At 44.7% G+C, this 17,109-nt stretch overlaps 1 protein-coding gene across 1 annotated transcript in view; it reads right to left on the bottom strand.

The window, feature by feature from the left end:
* The window catches only part of LOC127209481 (liver carboxylesterase 1-like), a 28,220-nt gene extending 17,053 nt beyond the window's left edge, over positions 1-11,167 (bottom strand). The window contains exons 1-5 of the mRNA XM_051169132.1: positions 11,019-11,167; positions 8,733-8,937; positions 5,970-6,114; positions 3,796-3,929; positions 329-482 (exon numbers count right to left, since the gene is read on the bottom strand). Coding sequence (XP_051025089.1) covers positions 329-482; positions 3,796-3,929; positions 5,970-6,114; positions 8,733-8,937; positions 11,019-11,070 — 690 coding nt within the window. The 5' untranslated portion in view covers positions 11,071-11,167. The remainder of the gene's footprint in view (positions 1-328; positions 483-3,795; positions 3,930-5,969; positions 6,115-8,732; positions 8,938-11,018) is intronic.
* Positions 11,168-17,109: the final 5,942 nt, after the last annotated feature.

Raw genomic sequence — 17,109 nt, forward strand, 5'->3', positions numbered from 1 at the left:
CAAGAACAACCCCAGTACTAACATTCTGTCTACCTGTAAATCAAGTTTCCAGCCAAACAGTGACCTTCTATCTGACGCTTAGCATCTCTTTATTCACCGCAAGTCAGGTTGAGCTGCAAAATCAAGTGCTTAGGAAGAAGAATGAACTCACTCAAGAGAGAAGACATTTTTCCAGCTCCAGGACACAGAGCTGAGGTCTGGGCTTCTTAGGAGTAGAGTAAGTCTAAATTTAGGTCTTGTCAGGCAAAGTGCCTTTGCCTGGCTTGAATGGTCTTCAAGAGATCTCATCAGCAGCCAAGACATAGAGTTTGGAGCCAGGAATACTTACAAGGACAGAGACACTTTCTCCTCCTGCTGACTCGCCAAAGAGGGTTACAGAGCCTGGGTCCCCTCCGAAGTTAGCAATGTTGTTCTGGACCCATTGTAGTGCAGCTACTTGGTCGAAGTGACCCCAGTTCCCTCGGCTGTGCTCATCACCTGTGCTGCAAGAGAACGATGAGAGTAGGAGTTGGGGAGAGGACGTCATAGCTGTGCTGTGATGAGTGAGGGCCTGGCAATGGCTAGGGTGCAGATTATCCTTCAGTGTTCTATATGATAAAAGATTCGTCTCTAGTGGAGAGATGCTGGGAGGTGGTTCAACCTTTAAAGGGGGAGTCAGTCGATTGTTAAGTGGTTGGGCTACTGAGGGTCCTAGAATGCAGGTGGTTCTAGTAGCACTCAGGCTAGTTCATATGAGAAAGTTAGAGATGATCAAGCCTGGCCCCTGCTTGCTCTCTGGCTTCCTGATGTCCTCGTTGCCACAATGTGACACAGTCCAGAGCTTCCACAGCTGGAACCATGGTGCTTGACTTTCAGCCTTTAAGGCTGTGTGATAAATAAATCTTACTTTAAAATTTAATTTTTTTTTTTTTTTTTGCTTTTAATTGTGTGCATGTGCACGCAAGGGTCTGTGCATGTGCAGAAGCTAGTGCCTGCAAGAAGTCAGAATCACGGGATCTCCCTGGAGCAAGAGACATAGTCAATTGTCAGCTGCCCAATGTGCGTGCTAGGAATTGAACTTGGGTCCCCTACAAAAGCAGTGCTTACTCTTAACCACTAAACCATCCCTCCAGTCCAACCTCATATTTTACAGAGTGCTAAGCTTTAGGTTACACCCATGGAAAGTAGCCTAATGTGGAAAAGTGACTTCAGACTTAGTCATCCCGAAGCGCTGTAGGTGGGATGCTATAGATGACTCGGGTGACAAGAAGGTTATAGGAGCAATTGCAAAGGGATACAACCTCTGATTATAATAAAGACTGGTCTGTACATCTTTGCGAAGAACTCGGGTAAGCTAAGCCCGTGCCTTGAAGCTTTATGGGAGGCTAACAGGAAGAATGATTGAGTACTTTACATGGTAGAAATGATCTCTAAACAACAAAGCCTTCAGGACACAGTGCAGACATTACTGGCTATGGGTAGTGAGGTTTTTCAGTGAGGGTGAGAGCAGAGGGAAGCAGACTAGAAACATGTGGTAAATTAGCACGTGGTTACAGAGAAAAAGTATTTAGGGGTGAGGCCAAGAGATTACTCACTAAGGAGATTGGCAGGAGGCTGATCATCATGACAATGGGGGGAGGGTGGAGAGCCTTGAGACATCCATCATAGGCACAGAGACCTTCCAAGACATAATGACCTCAAGGAAAGAACTCAAGACCTTTTCTTGGGCTTCCTACCCAAAGGGTATCTCAAGATTTTGCTTCTATATGGCAGAATCTCTAGCCATAAGAGCTATGAACACACTTGTTAGAAAGGCGGGAACCCTCTGTGGAGGGGAGCATGGCTCAATATGGAATAGCCACTGCATTAAAGAGGCAGTGAGAAAAACTAAATGGTCATTATAGTAGTGTAGGCCAGAGATACAGGGATATCGTCTTGGTATAAGCAAGGAATAAATGAGCACCCGAGCTCTGAATGTGTTTCAAAGGCAGAGCTAGGAGGGTCTGCTGGCCACACAGGTATAGGGTATAAAATAAAGAAGAGTCCAGAATTACACAAGGACTTTATTATGAGCAATCATAATGGGGACAGCTGCATAGAGGGCCTTATAAAACGAGAAGAGTGATTTTGTGGAGTAGGCGGTTGTCAAGGGTTCATACTGTCTCCGTGAAGTAGACGTCCAGGGAAATAGGAGTAAGGCAAGGCTGAGCATGAGCAGCCACTGAGGTGGAAGGCAGCTGAGGGCTGCAGGAAAGCAGTTTAGAAGCGTGAGTGTTCACCTAGCTGCTACTGAGGGGTCAGAAAGTTGCTCCAGGGAGGGTAGAAGTCAGTGTGGCTTCAGCAAGCACAGACTTCCAGGCATAGGGGAAGGAGAGGAGGAGGAGGAAGAGGTGTCAGGCTTGCTGAAAGAGAAAGCAGACGGACAGAACCTGGGCGCAAGACACATGGCACCTTAAGAGGAAGGCAGCGTTCTTGAGGCAGAACCTAGAGCAGCCAGATGTGAGGCTGCTGAGCCATCTTCCAGCTCCAGTCCACCTCCCTTCCCCCCAGTGGCAGCTAGAGCTGAGCTGGATTGCTTAGCAACCCTCCCAGGACTCTATGTTCCAGGTCAGGAATATGCAGAAAAGGCTGCCAGAATTATAGTTCAGGCAACCCGGTCCAGACTTCATAGATTTGATGGAGACTCTAGGCCAGACTCTACCTACACTTACCAGATGCTAAGTAGGAAGTGAGCTGCTTGTACCCTAGTACTCCCCAGGGAACAGCGTTCCTTGAGGTCAGATCCTCTGATATTTTCCACCCACCCCAGGCACTCATTTCTCAACAAGCAAGCACTCTCTAAACTCCTTTGTGCCTTCTGTCCCACTGAACTTGTGTGCCGTGCAGTGACTGCCATCGGGAATGCAGTGTGTTGGGCAGCACCTGTGAAAGGAAACGTGTTTGATAGCTGGTTTTGTTGTATATAGCTTATTTTATTAAATAGAGAGGAGGAAATGAAGGAGAGAAGCCTGTTTTTTAGGATCCCAACTGTGGGATCGGAATGGTCTCATGAGAGAACAGGTGAGGTTAATTCACTAGAAGAGCAACCACCTCGTGCAGGAGCTTAATTGCTGCCAGCTGAAAAGATCCTGTGACCAGACTTTGGGAGGAGATATATAAATGAGCCCGGGACTGGAGGCAGTGGGTGTTTTTTTTTTTTTTTTTTTTTTTTTTTTTTTTTTTTTTTTTTTTTTTGAGACTTGGGATAGATTTGGCTGTTCATCGCTGCACTTCAAGATGCTCCTAGAGAAAACTGCTCGAGGGAAGGCTTTGGGGCTCTGACTCCTGCTGAGGTTCTGGGTTCTGGTTACCCCAGGTTCCAGCAGAAGAAATCCTGCGACTCATGCCCAGAGAATCGTTCCTCGGAACTGGTATCCTTACGGTTTTGTTATTGTGTCCATTAATCCTCATTTCCCATTGTTTCGGTTAGTCGGGTTATAAGGGGCGTAGGCTAGGTCACTTAGTTGTTAATAACATATATTGGTTAAGAAAATTGAGCCTACATGGTTTCATGACAGCTAGGCTTTGAAAGATGAATGAGTTTGAAAACAGACCTTCCAGGCATAGAGAACAGCAGACACAAAAGTTCAGAGCAAGTGTGCAAGTGTGGGTGATGAAAGAGAACAGAGGTAGGGTCCAAACTGAAGAAATGAAGAAACGTAGATGCTTCAAGGAACTCATCAAAAAATCCCTTTGGAGGATGAAGTAATCAGGGATAGGTCCTAATGCCCTGACAAAGAGGTGTTAATGTAAGTTGAAAAGTGCCCAATATCTTACCTGAGGAATCCCCAGATGCCCAGGCGATACTGAATGACCACCACCACCACATTTTCATGGGTAGACAGGGCCAGTCCATCAAAAGTTGAAGCCCCACCAGACAGCAAACCACCTCCATGGACCCATACCATCACCTGGACAGGCAGCAAGGAACCATGCATGTTATAAGAAGCAGTGAACGAATGACAGTTGATGGTCTAATCATGGCCTTGGTTATGGATAAGGAAGCCATTATCCAAAACTTGTGAGTGTCTACATGGCTACAAAAGGCTTAATCCTTCCTATCTTCCTAAGGTTGGCCCCAGACCACAATCCCACTCAATGCAGCTTAGTTACTCATTGTTGTTACCCTTTCTCCCCAGTCCCAAAGACTGTGTCTTTCAATGGTTCTTCCAACTGAGAGTGCCATTATGAGACAGCAAAAGCCAAAGCTGTCACCAGCACACCACCTGTCTCATGCTTGGATGTAAGACCTAGGATCATTGGTGACTTAACCTTCCTTGTGACTGAAGTTTTATCTCAAGAAACATACATGTCCCTAGTGGTGTCCCTTTTTAGGGTGTTCCTCTTAGCCTTCCTCAAGCCTCCCCAAGTCTGTCCTAAGCCTCGTTACGTTTCCAATAAGTCGTCAGACACTGACCTTACCTGAGAGCTCACCACCCACCAGACATTGCCATAGAGACTAAGGATCAGAATAAAAGGGAGGAGGCACACTTTATAACTAGTGGCTCCTGGAGGTCACATTTCAAGGAAGAACCAAAAGGATGAAATACTATGATGTTGCTAATAAAAAATAAAAGAACTCACAAACTGTTCAAAGTACATAAAAAAAAAAATAACCTAGCCATGAAGCAGATAGGCAATCTGCTTGAGGTTCTACAGTGCATGAGACTTGACTCAGAGCCCTTCCATTGAATTCCTAACTCCTGTGGCCAGCAGCGGCATCTCAGTGAGTTAGCTGTTAGGGCAACCAGGGCAAAAGGCAGATGCTCTTGTTGCCTTGTGTGTGCTCATTCAGGACTAAAGCGTGGCTTGAAAGTTACCTCTCTGTGCTCACACAGAAAGGTACCCATTTCAGGAAACGGGCTGAGAACATAAAGAAATAGCCAAGTCTCTTATCTTCTCAAAGGCACGTCCAGGATTAATCCAGACTCTGAGCTCTAGGACCTGTGTCCACAGGTGGAGCATTTCCTGCCTTCAGACTCCCACATCCCCTGTTTCTCCTTCTCCTGGGTCGCCTGCTGCCTCAAGAGAAGGACTGAGGCAAGGTCATCTCAGAGTGAAGGCTGAATGCAAAGGCTGGTGGGCGATGACATACTGAAGAAGCTACTATATGGTATCTTCCATCCCAAATCACTTCTCCAAAAGCCCCATCCTCTGTCCCATGACCTGTAACTAGCCTCCTGGTCTATCTCTGAGCCTTTGTTTACAGGGAAATGCTGACTCACTGGGTCAATGATCCTTGCCAAAGGCAGCCAAGGAGAGAAACAAATCATAGTGAAGTCCCAGATGTTTGGCAAAGCAAATGCTTCTGGGATTGTCCCAGTCTGCATCCCACACACCTTCGTCATGGGACCATGAAAGTTTTCACAGATGGACCCTAGTGTCCTTGGAAAGCCACACACTTGTTCCAAGTCCATGTTAAAAGATACTGTTTAAAGTTCAGGGGACCCAAGTTCTTAGTCCGTCAACCGTAATTTACAGTTCCCTTCTACCTTTGCCTATCCGTACAAGTGGAACTAGGTGGGAGTTGGGTCATGGATTCTTTCTTCTATTTCGGACTTTAATGGAAACTATGTCTTCACTCCTCAGGCATCAAATTCTCAAGCAGCCATTAAGAGATCAAACGTGGCTTTCCTAATGTTCACTGTGAAAGAACATGGCAGAATTAGGATATGTTTATCAGATATACTGCAGTCTCCCACATATGCCTCATATCACTGGGGAAAATGGAAGAACCTAAACCATTTAGTCAAGGGAAGTCAGAGGCCTGTATAACAATACCTGTACTGCTAGCATCCTTCATCCCCTTTAGCATCCTTCATCCCCTTTAGCATCCTTCATCCCCTTTAGCATCCTTCATCCCCTTTAGCATCCTTCATCCTCTCTAACCTGCACTGAAAGATCCAAGATGCTAAAGCTCCTGAATGCTCGCTGCTGTTCTGAGCTCTTACCGGCAGCCTGTCTTTGCTTGTCAGGTCAGTGGGGGAGTATATATTTAGGTAAAGGCAGTCTTCAGAATACTCAAGAGGAACGTTTTCTAGTTGGTTGGTGAAGACATCAGAGAGCACTGGTCCTGCTCCTGTAATTTGGGAGCACCTGTGAAGGGGAGAAAGAAGAGCCCTGAGATTCATTACTAGGCCTGAGATACTGGTGTGGATATGAAGCTACCTGGGAGTCCTAATAAGAATCCTGGGGTCCCATGAAGACCATGCAAAGGCACTGACACCCATTACAGTCAAACAGGAGATCCAAAGGGGACCTAATTTCAACTCCACGCCTTATGTTTGTAGTGAAACGCGTCTGTATGGGTAACTGCAGGGGATAGGTACCCATCAGATCCAATGAGACAGACTCTCCAGCATTTGCCTCACACAGGTACTGAGGTCATGCAGTCTCAACTCCAGCCGCTCCTACTGCATTAGGCATCTGTCTCCACTAATGTATGAACGTTCTGGGGGATAACCTAGTCTGGCCGCTGGGACATGATTCCAGGCCTAAATTCTCGGGAAGCTTGGGTACACAGTCCTTGTGTGTGTTTGAGACTATCTGATCTAAAAAGCCTCAGGACACTAGTAGGCACTAGGGACTCACAGAAAGCCTGGGTCAGAATGCCCTCTGCTGCTGAGATGTGTGCAGCTGACACAGGCTTAAGGAACACAGAGTCCAATATACTTAAATCGCTAGGAAAATTCGGGTACAAAAGTGACTGCAGGCCCAAGTAGACACTTGGGCCTTCAATGTGTAGACATTGCAAAGTGGCAAGTATTAGGGACATTCAGAGCAACATAATCTCAATAAATATACAAAGCAAGGCATCAGAGAAATGACCCCCAAATCACAGGGGGTGTGTGATCTCCCAGACTCTGACTCCAAACAGCTGTTTCTATCTTAAGGAAGATCAGCACACTTTAAGGAAGCACGAAAAAAATGGTTCATAAATTGTCAGAGAAGGTTTTTTTTTTTTTTTTTTTTTTTTTTTTTTTTTAAAGAAACTGGCTACATAAAAACATTTCTTATTGCTTGTTGTTAAGCAGATACAGTGGATGTTGTCTGTTGTCACCATAGACATTTAACATTGAGATTAAATGTTAAAAACTCAAACAGGAATACTGAAGCTGAAAAATACAAGTAATGAAGTGAGAAATAAACCAACAACAAATATACCAGATGGTAGATCAGTGTGCTTGAAGACAGGCTATTTCATGCTTTCTTTCTTTCTATCTATCTATCTTTCTTTCTTTCATCATTTTTGTAGTGCTGAGGGCTTTTGAACTTGCTAAGTAAACAGTTTACCACTGAGCTGTAACCACAGCCCCAAGGCAGTTTATTTGAAAGTACACAGAGTGAGAAAAAGAATGGGACTGAATGAAGAAAGCTTATGAGACCCACTCGAAACATTAAAAGGGCAAGCGTGGCTGTTATTGGGGAGCATTGAGAAAGACAAAGAACAAGGAACCTTCTTCAAAGAGGATAACAGAGACTGCTCCCTCCTGAAGGGAGATACTGGCATCAGGATGTAAGGACAAAGGCCACGAGTTTGATCAAGCCTAATAACATCACCTTTGACATATTGTAAACAAACCCAACAGTTAAATGTGAAAGAAGAAAAACAGTAAGAAAAGCAAGTAACACATAAAGTAGCTCTAATACGCCTGGATAAACAAAAGTAAAGGAATTTATTGTTACCAGCTCTGCCATGCAAGAAATACTGGAGTGTTCCAGATAGAAGACAGCAAGTAACAGAGTTGTGAACCTTCGCTGGTGGAACTAACAGAGAAACAATTGCAATTGCCTTAGCATTTCAATCATAGTGTCCACACCTCTTTAAACCCACAAAACTATTTTATTGAATTAAAAAAAAAATCTATTGAATTTGACAATAATAGGCAAGACAAAAATGTGTCCTGTGACATCAAAAATTCAAAGGAGAAGAGAAAAGTTGAAATTCAGAGTGGTAGTTTTCTTTTTGATGAATAGTGGGGTCTTGCCAATTTAATACTGTAAATACAGGGTGTTTGCTGTAAGCTCCACCACAGTGACTACAAAGCAAAAGCTTATCACAGAGACACTGAAAAAGAAAAGTCAAAGGATCAAAGAATGGTACTTGAGAAAACCACCCAACTACAAAGGAGCACAATGAGTGGGAAGAGAGGAAAAAGGGAATGCATAAAAGCTAGGTGCCTTTCTTGTGAGGCCATCTGGCCAATTTGGATTTCTGTGCCCAACTGCTCCAGTCACTACATCTCACCCCCAACACCACCAGTGTCCTCCATGAAGAGCTCATGATGGGAGGAGAGATATGATCCTCAAGTCTTATCTTCCTAACAGCATTTTTATCCAATGAGTGGATCACTAATCTTTCTAATACATTACACAATTAATTTCCTTGCTTTGTAATTAGTTATTGCCCCCCTTACCCCCAACAACTGTCTCTCCTAGGATACAAACTCTATGAAGGCAAGGGCTCTTTATTTTGTTTTCTGATGCATTATCAAAACCTAGAATATGTCTGGAATATAACAGATGTTCAACAAACACGTGTTTGCTGACAGGCTCTAAGGCACACTAACAGCTATGGAAAACCTTTGGGATCTTATAGTATCTTAAGGATACATAAAGTGTAATCAATCAGAGAACAGCCTCGACTCTTTTCTGCAACTCTCTGAGGCAGGTATCCTAGTGAAAGAGGCCCAGGCCCACCCCCAGCAGCTTACATGGGAGGGTAGGAGGTGGCGTTCTTTATGAAGCTCCAGGGCTCTGCAGGCTGTGGTGGAGCAAACCTCAGGGATCCAAGAGGGGGCTTGGCAAAGGGGACTCCCAAGAAGACGGCCACGGGCTGCAGGAATCCTTCTAAAGTGACGTACTTCCCCAGCACTTTGCCATGAACAGTGTCCACCACAGGTGGTGAAGATGGGTGTCCTGATGAACATGGAGTAGAAATAAAAGTAAATAAAAGCATACCAGAGGGGATATCTTAGAGCTGAATTCAAGGGGGTGCTAATTACTTTTAGTCACATGGTCATGAATAAGCTACCATAGTCATGTAGTTATCAGTTGTTTCTAATATATAATTAGGATGAGAAAAAAAAAAAAAAACCATCCTTCCTAATTCAGAGAGTTGTCAGAAGGGGTAAACCAGAAGTGGAGGCAGAAGAGCATCCATGCCGTGGAGGTTGGGAGATAGCTCAGTCAGTGAAGTGTTGAATGTTGGTGTTGGATGCTGGGCGAGAAGATGCTCGTTACCACTGAAGGGATCTGGAAAGGAACCAAAGTCATTCAGGAGGGTGAGGCAGAGCGATTGTGAGGAAAATGGAGGAGGAGAAGCAGGGATAGAGGAGGCTAGTTTGCATCATGCTTTGGAGCTCAAGGGCTGCCCTCAGTTGTCTGGTGCCTGGCTCAGATGCTGCCTTCACACTCTTCCAGCCCCTCCTCCACTTCTCTCTGGACTCCCGCCACCACTCTGGTGGATGTTCTCAGCTGTGAGAGTGGACGCTGACCTGCTTTACAAACTGGTTTCTTATAAAGACCCTCTAGGGCTGTTGGTTGTTCTTTGGTAAGACCAATTTCTGACCACACTCTCGGAGTGGAGATGTTGACATGTTGTCTGGATGCAAATGGAGGCAGCTGGAGGATGAGAGAATAGAATCGTGTTCTCAGAGGGACACTCTGAGATACTGACCCCCTGAGGCCACACAGGACCACCTATGGTTCATGGCCACGATCAAGAATGTCACAGTCCTTTAGCATCAGGACAGAGGGTCAGGCTGGTTTTGTGTAGTGCCACACCAAGAAGAACTGAGGCAAGGGTGAAGCTGTAAGGGGTTAGCAAAGAACGGTATGCTCCACATGATTGGAGTTCATGTGTTGGACATGAGCCTGGCTAGGGTGACCTAGTGGAGAACCGCCAGAAGAATATTCTTGGCTCCAGAATGGTCCCTGATGTTTACTTGTCCATTAAGCAAAATGTAAAATTTGGTCCTTTAGCTAGGGATTTGAGATCCTTCCCATCATGCAGCTGTGAATTTCAGGACCCTTTCCCATGTCCCATGGATTCTACTTAGCAGCATTTGTAGCCCATTTATTCTTCCCAGCCAGGGCTTGTATTTTGGGATCTGAATCTCTGAACTCTTTTTTTCCCCCACCTGTGAACCTCTGTTCCACCTTCCCTTTTTCACACCTTCCCATATGACAAGTCCCAGATCCCCACGGTGATCTGAAGGCCTCACTCCATCCTCTAATTGCTTGTAGCTCCTTCCTGTTCCCCCTGGATGTGTCCGTGGTCCTTCCCCAAAAAGTCAGGCTCTTGAGTCTAAGGGTACCTCTTATTCATCCCCTCACCCAATATACAGCTCAGCATCAACATCTCTTGGCAACTGAGGAACAAAGTATCCTTTCTGTAGCCATGGGCTCTTAACATGTTGGCTTAACCACATTTCACATTTTTATTAGTATACCTATTAAAAATACCAACCCTTTAAATTCATGCAACTTTTTTGTGCTTCTTGACTAGATGCCATGCTAAGAGCTGTAGAAGCTGTAGTTCTTCCTCAGTATATCCCAGTAAGGAAGGTTCCATTGGTTTCTTGTTTTCCAGCTCCATCATCCATACACTACAAAGTTAAAGTGTCTTGCCCAAAGACACAGGGAAGAAAAGGGCTGAGCTAGGCTCTAGCCCTGCACTCTACCTGCTGACTTGATGCTGTTAGAATTCTGATGAGCCTCTCTCCACATCTTCCTTGAGCTGAAATAGGGCCTGGGAGATAGCTAGGGGCTCTCTTAACTCATCGCGTTAGCTTACTGACCTCCTCGTACCTGCAGCTGTGGTTTGGGGTTGTTTTTCTTCCCTGCATCTCTGGGATGGGTAGAGTTTGCTGGGTTCTTTTGCCCCCAGCTCATGTTGAAATCCTGCTGGGGGCACTGGTAACCCATCTTCACCCACATCAGCCCAGGCCTAGTAGCTTCAAATGTGCCCCCCATGTCTATATTTTGGAAGAACTCACCAAAAGCCATGCAAATGTTGAGGGAAGCCAGGGCCAGAGCAAAGAGCCACATGGTGGAAGGCCGGTTGCTCTGAGGCCCTGTGAAGTGGTCTCCGTACTCTTCTGAAGGGCTTTGTATAACCCCCCTCAGACTGTGAGGCTTTGTCACCGCCCCCATCCATGTGCAGTCCAGCTGTCTGATCATAAGTTGACAAGGTGCTCTCCCTGTTCCACAGAGCTCCCAGGGCAATTCAGGCCAGGCCCAGGCTGGGTTCAAGTTCTTATAATTGGTTCCAGACTCAACTATCAGATTACAGGCGATCTCAAACTTGTCTAACAAGTTCTTACATAAGGTCTCTCCCTGTTGCACTCTAACCTCAGTCCACTTTGAGCTTCCCAAAGGCAAAAGGCACAGCCAACGGCACCTTCAGGAAATGCCAAGCTTTAGTCTGAGATCCTCAGAAAAGGCTGGAAATTTTGGAGCAACACACAGCTCCAAGGCTGATGTCCCGGGCAATCAGCACACATCTGTAACTCCCCTGGACAAGCGTGTCAGGGAATTCTGCGTGTGAGTTCTGAAAGCAAAGTTGTTAAGTTGCACGCAGTTCTCTTTCTGATTCCTAAAATTACTTTTCCATGTTCCTGCCAAGTGGCCAGGCTGGCTGCCATCTTGCCTCCACAGTCAGAGAACTCATGGCTCGTTTTAAAAAAGCATGTTTAGGACAAATGTTCTATGTTAAACCAACTCTATCTCTTCAGTCTTTTGCTCTGATCATCCACCTGCCTGTTCACTTATCATTCTTCAGACATTTGCCAAAATGCGTCGCCGCCCCCGCCCCCCCCCCCTGCTCCCCTCCCCCCCCCCACCCCTACGGCAAAATAAGATGCAAAGTCTGGGAATGAACATCTTCAGTTCTTCAGTCTCCGATATGCTTGCAAACTGCACCTTTCCAGGTCGGGGTTGCACCCTTCCACACTTTCACATGTTCCGGAGAAAAGGAGCAATACATTTTGGTACTTGTTTCTAATTTTATTTATTTATTTATTTATTTATTTATTTATTTAGAGACAGGGTTTTATACATGGCTGGCCTTGAACTCCTTGCATAACTGAGGACGGATGGCCTTGAACTTCTGATTGTCCTGCTTCTACTTCCTAAGGGCTGACATCACAAGCATGTGTCGCCACCCTGGGGTTTTAGTTTCTCAAGTATGTTTGTGTTAAGGCTTCTAGTCTTGTCCAGGTCTGCTGCATCTCAGCCAGCCGCAGCAACAGCCTTGAAGACAAACATGTTGCTTTGTTCCTGTGCTGCCCTCTGCTGGACACTGGGAAATACTCAGGCCAGTGAGAGTTTGTGGCCTTGGTTCTGGTGGATGTCACGGAAAAAGTCCAACACTAATTGTGGGTAAGGGGAGCTTTCTGAGAAAAATAAAATAAAATAAAAATACATTTCTACTGTGATGGAAAATACAACAAGTTCTTGTTTGATGAAGTGAGGAGGCTCTTAAGGGACATGCACTTGCAGGATTTAGGGGTGGATGAAAGAGGCCTTGGCCTTGGACACACACTATCTCCTGAAAATGTGAATACCTTAAATCATATTGAAAGATGAAAGTATCATTTTTTAAAAACATTTTTTAATTTTTACATATACATTTATATTATTACACATATATACAATAAACTACATAGAGCAAGAAGAACCATGAAACAACTAGGAATTGTATTAATGTTACATTCATAGTGTTTTGGCTATTTGTATTTTGTAACCTTGAAGAAAACATATTTCCTATCTTGGTCAGTTTAAAATTCTGAATATAAATCAGTATCTATCATATCTCATCTCTATCAACTTAACACATCTCTCTAGACCTAAAAACATCTTCATTTTAACCCCTAAACAACTAAGCTTAAATGTAAAACTAAACTATCCGGTCTTCAACCCCATCAGAGACTTGAGAAGGAATAAAATTAATTACCGAAGTAAACAGGAAGTGCAGGTTAGCAGCTTCCAAAGTGAAAGAAATGACGGAGACAGTCTGCTGCCTGAACAGTCGCTCAAAACGCCTTGTAATGTTGGAGCATCCTCTTCAGCCTTCTGGCCCAGTGTATCTGACAGACATATTTGTTAGGCAGGAGCTGTTAAGGACTTGCTTACCCTGTCTTGGCAGAGTTTGGCCGTCTACTCGGCCTGCATCCAAGCTTGACTACTTTTAGGCAGAATTCAGTCTGTAGCAGAAACAAGCACATTTTGCCCAGTAGCTTGTTTGCCACATTTGAAGCCATCTCAGTAAGGAGGTTCTTTGATGCTCATCATCTTCTCTGAGGTAGGCTGGGTGTTGCCAGGAGTTACCCTGTCTTACTGTCAAAGAATCCTTAAAACAATTAAAACATTTTAAAATGCCATATTCTATAGGACTCTGAGGGTTTTGAAGACCTTATCTAATTACTTTACCATATCTATCTATAGAATCATATCTATCTGTTACACCTAGGATGTATATTCTTGTGATAAAAATAGTAATTGACATGTTCATGATTTTATCAACTAACAATTAATTCATATAACTTACTATTCTAAACAGCCTTCAATAGCATTTTCTTTTTTCTTTTTCTTTTTTTTTTTTACATTTTTTATTAATTTATTCTTGTTACATCCCAATGGTTATCCCATCCCTTGTATCCTCCCATTCTTCCATCCCTCCCATTTTCCCCTTATTCCCCTCCCCTGAGGGGGATTTCCTCCCCCTGTATATGCTCATAGGGTATCAAGTCTCTTCTTTGTAGCCTGCTATCCTTCCTCTGAGTGCCACCAGGTCTCCCCCTCCAGGGGACATGGTCAAATATGAGGCACCAGAGTTCGTGTGAAAGTCATACCCCACTCTCCACTCAACTGTGGAGAATGTTCTGACCATTGGCTAGATCTGGGTAGGGGTTTAAAGTTTACCGCCTGTATTATCCTTGGCTGGTGCCTTAGTTTGAGCGGGACCCCTGGGCCCAAATCTGCCTATCATAATGTTCTACTTGTAGGTTTCTAGGACCCTCTGGATCCTTCTACTTTGCTATTCTCCCATGCTTCTCCCATCTAGAGTCCCAATAGGATGTCCTCCCCTCTGTCCCAGTTTTCTGGTAAGTGAAGGCTTTCGTGGGACATGCCCCTTGGGCTAGTATGCAGATATAAGTGAGTATATACCATTTGAGTCTTTCTGCTTCTGGGTTAACTCACTCATTATGATAATTTCTAGCTCAATCCATTTGTCCACAAATTTCGGGAATTTCTTGTTTTTAATAGCTGAGTAGTATTCCATAGTGTATATGTGCCACAGTTTCTTTATCCATTCTTCTACTGAGGGACACTTAGGCTGTTTCCATGTTCTGGCTATTATGAATAAGGCTGCTATGAACATGGTTGAGCAAATTTTCTTGTTGTGTTCAATAGCATTTTCAAAGTACTGGAGGTAAGCCTTGTATTCTACTTGAGTTGTGTGGGTACAATACCTCATATTAGAGTAGAAATACACATAATGTGTGTGACGAGTAATCTTAAATTTTTAAAGTTGCTCATTAAAGAATATCAAGGACATTAAAGCAGTACTTTGGAGAACTTTTAGAAATTCAGGCAATATGCTTACGACTCCGTTCAGACAGTGACCATCAATAAGGAGTTTGGATCAGAATGCCTGAAAATTAAACATGTAGATGTGCGGGTCCCAGTGGGAAAGACTCCAGTCGGCTGAGATGTGATCTGACCTGGCTGCTGGGATTTGGGGGAAACTCCAAAGCACTTCAACTCTTAACCTGATAGAAAAATCTTAAAATAAAGAAGAAAACAGAAAATTGGTTGGCAAGTGGGATTTATAACTGGGAAAAAAAAAAGGGAACCATATTCAGGATCCCTGGGGCTGGGAACAGAAGTCACACAGCAGCTGTAAACACGGGCTGCCCAGCTTTTCCTTCGGTAGTCTTGGTCTTATTCCTGGGGCTATAAAGCAACCCTTGGCCACGTGGAGATGGGAGCAAGTACGGTACGTATACAACGCACCTCCTTCTCCTCTGAGGAACTCTGATCACTTTATACCACCTCCCGTTGGTCTCCCATGGGCTGCTTCATTCTTCCACTGAACCCCTGCTGCCCCACACCTGCAGTGGCCAACCCTTGTCTGTCTGGTGTCTCTCCTCTATGACCTCTGAGTATTTCCTGAAGTCACAACAACATTCAAATTTGTCTTGGAATTGTTTTGTGTGTGTGTGTGTGTGTGTGTGTGTGTGTGTGTGTGTGTGTGTGTGTGTTGGGGGTCGGGGGAGGGCAGCTAGCGTGACACTATGACTATTATGTGCACACATTAATGGAGCCTATTTTTCTTCTGTATGTCCCTGTTTCCCCTCAATATCCCCTCAATATCAATTCATGTAGCCACCACATGTTCCTTCAGTATCTGTTTTGTACACATGTCTCCTGCTCCTGGCCTGTCTGTCTATTCCAGCGTGTCTCCATTGGGAGTGGACACTAACCACACCCTACCTCCCCTGAGAAACTGCACAGTCTTCTAAGATGCAGACTGGACGTCTTGGCAGCAGTGTGGAGGACAGGATAGCACCATCAGTCAGGAAGGAAAGGTTACTGGCTTAGGACTTTCATGTGTCTGAGGGTGGGACCAGGGTGATCTCGTGAGGCTCGGGTCTTACCCTGGCACCAAGGCTTCCTAATCAGCTCCAGCCAAAGAGGAAGGTGACTGGTGAAGCTTAAAAGCCACCAGCAGTCAGCAGTCGGGAAGTGGAGTCAGGCTTTTAAATCCAGTCTCAAGATCTTTGTTAACTAATGTGTTTAAGGATTTTTTTTTTTTTAGCAAGATGATTCATAAGGTGAAGTCAACTTATTACTTTCTCGGATGTTCATTTATTCCTTGCTCCATTTTCCATGTCAGGTTGCCTTGAGAATGACAATTTCATCTTATCTCCAATGCTGAAATACTGCATAATGCTCTTTAAGCAACAACAACAACAACAACAACAGCAACCCCTAATGCTCAGCACTGCAAAGGTATTTTAGTGATTTCCCTTGGTGTGCAGTATCCATATCTTTATATATTATATATTGTATCCTCAAGCACCATTGTATCAATTACACAAAGTTGAGAAATCGTATGTTACTAGAAGTATTCTCTGCAATCTTTGTCCTATTTTTTTCCCCAAATGTTCCTTCAGTCTGTTCACCTGACCCTACTGAGAGTTCTCCTGCCATACTTTCTCTTCTGTTAGATGGTAACTGGTATCTGCTGACTCAGTGGCAGATTTTGGGAGCAGTCTCGGTGGCTCTGATCGACTCCCAATCATCGTGAGACCGGTGCCCCCAGTCTTGGAATTGGGAAATCCTGCCTCTCCCCAGTACTGAAAGATCTCTAATACCTTCATCCAGGACCGTGTCCTGAACTCCACTAAAGCACATTGAACACCACAGCTCTGTGTCTGGGGCCTCAGTGGGTCTTCAGTAGAGCTCTGGGAAGAGAGGCTTCCATGGTTTGTTTGTTTGTTTGTTTGTTTGTTTGTTTGTTTTTGGCAGAGGTTGTAGGATTTTGTTTCTCCATGTAAAAGAGTTTGTGCAGTGTTGTGTGCCTTTTTGCTTGGTGACAGACTTTGTCCAGCCTTGCTATCTACTGTCATTGTTACTCATGAACACCTAGCAGACATCCATGGGGAAGTCTGATGGATGCAAACACTGCCTTGGCTTGGTAATTCTCAGGGGTTTTATGCTCCCACATTCTCCCACAAGTGGCCATTAGCTCTGCAGCGCGACAATGCTGTCTACTTGGAGGTGAAATCATGAGTGATAATCATATCCCACCTGTTGCCTTCCTTCGGATTCCAGGAACCATTCCCTCAGCCTTCCCCTGAAAGGGTGTTTTTCTATATCAGAATCTCTTTTCATTCTTCTGCCTCCTCTCCCCATGAAGATGAATTCATCTTCAGTTCAAGATATTCCCGTCGACCAGCTTTGACATCAGAGAAGAAAAAGTCTTGATGGTTCCAGGGTAGGGAGAGCTGAGCAGGTGACCAATAGTTGGTCTCTCTAATCAGCTGTTCTTCACCAGCTCAATTCTCCCTACTATGGATC

Source organism: Acomys russatus, chromosome 26, assembly GCF_903995435.1.
Source record: "Acomys russatus chromosome 26, mAcoRus1.1, whole genome shotgun sequence".
Taxonomy (NCBI): domain Eukaryota; kingdom Metazoa; phylum Chordata; class Mammalia; order Rodentia; family Muridae; genus Acomys; species Acomys russatus.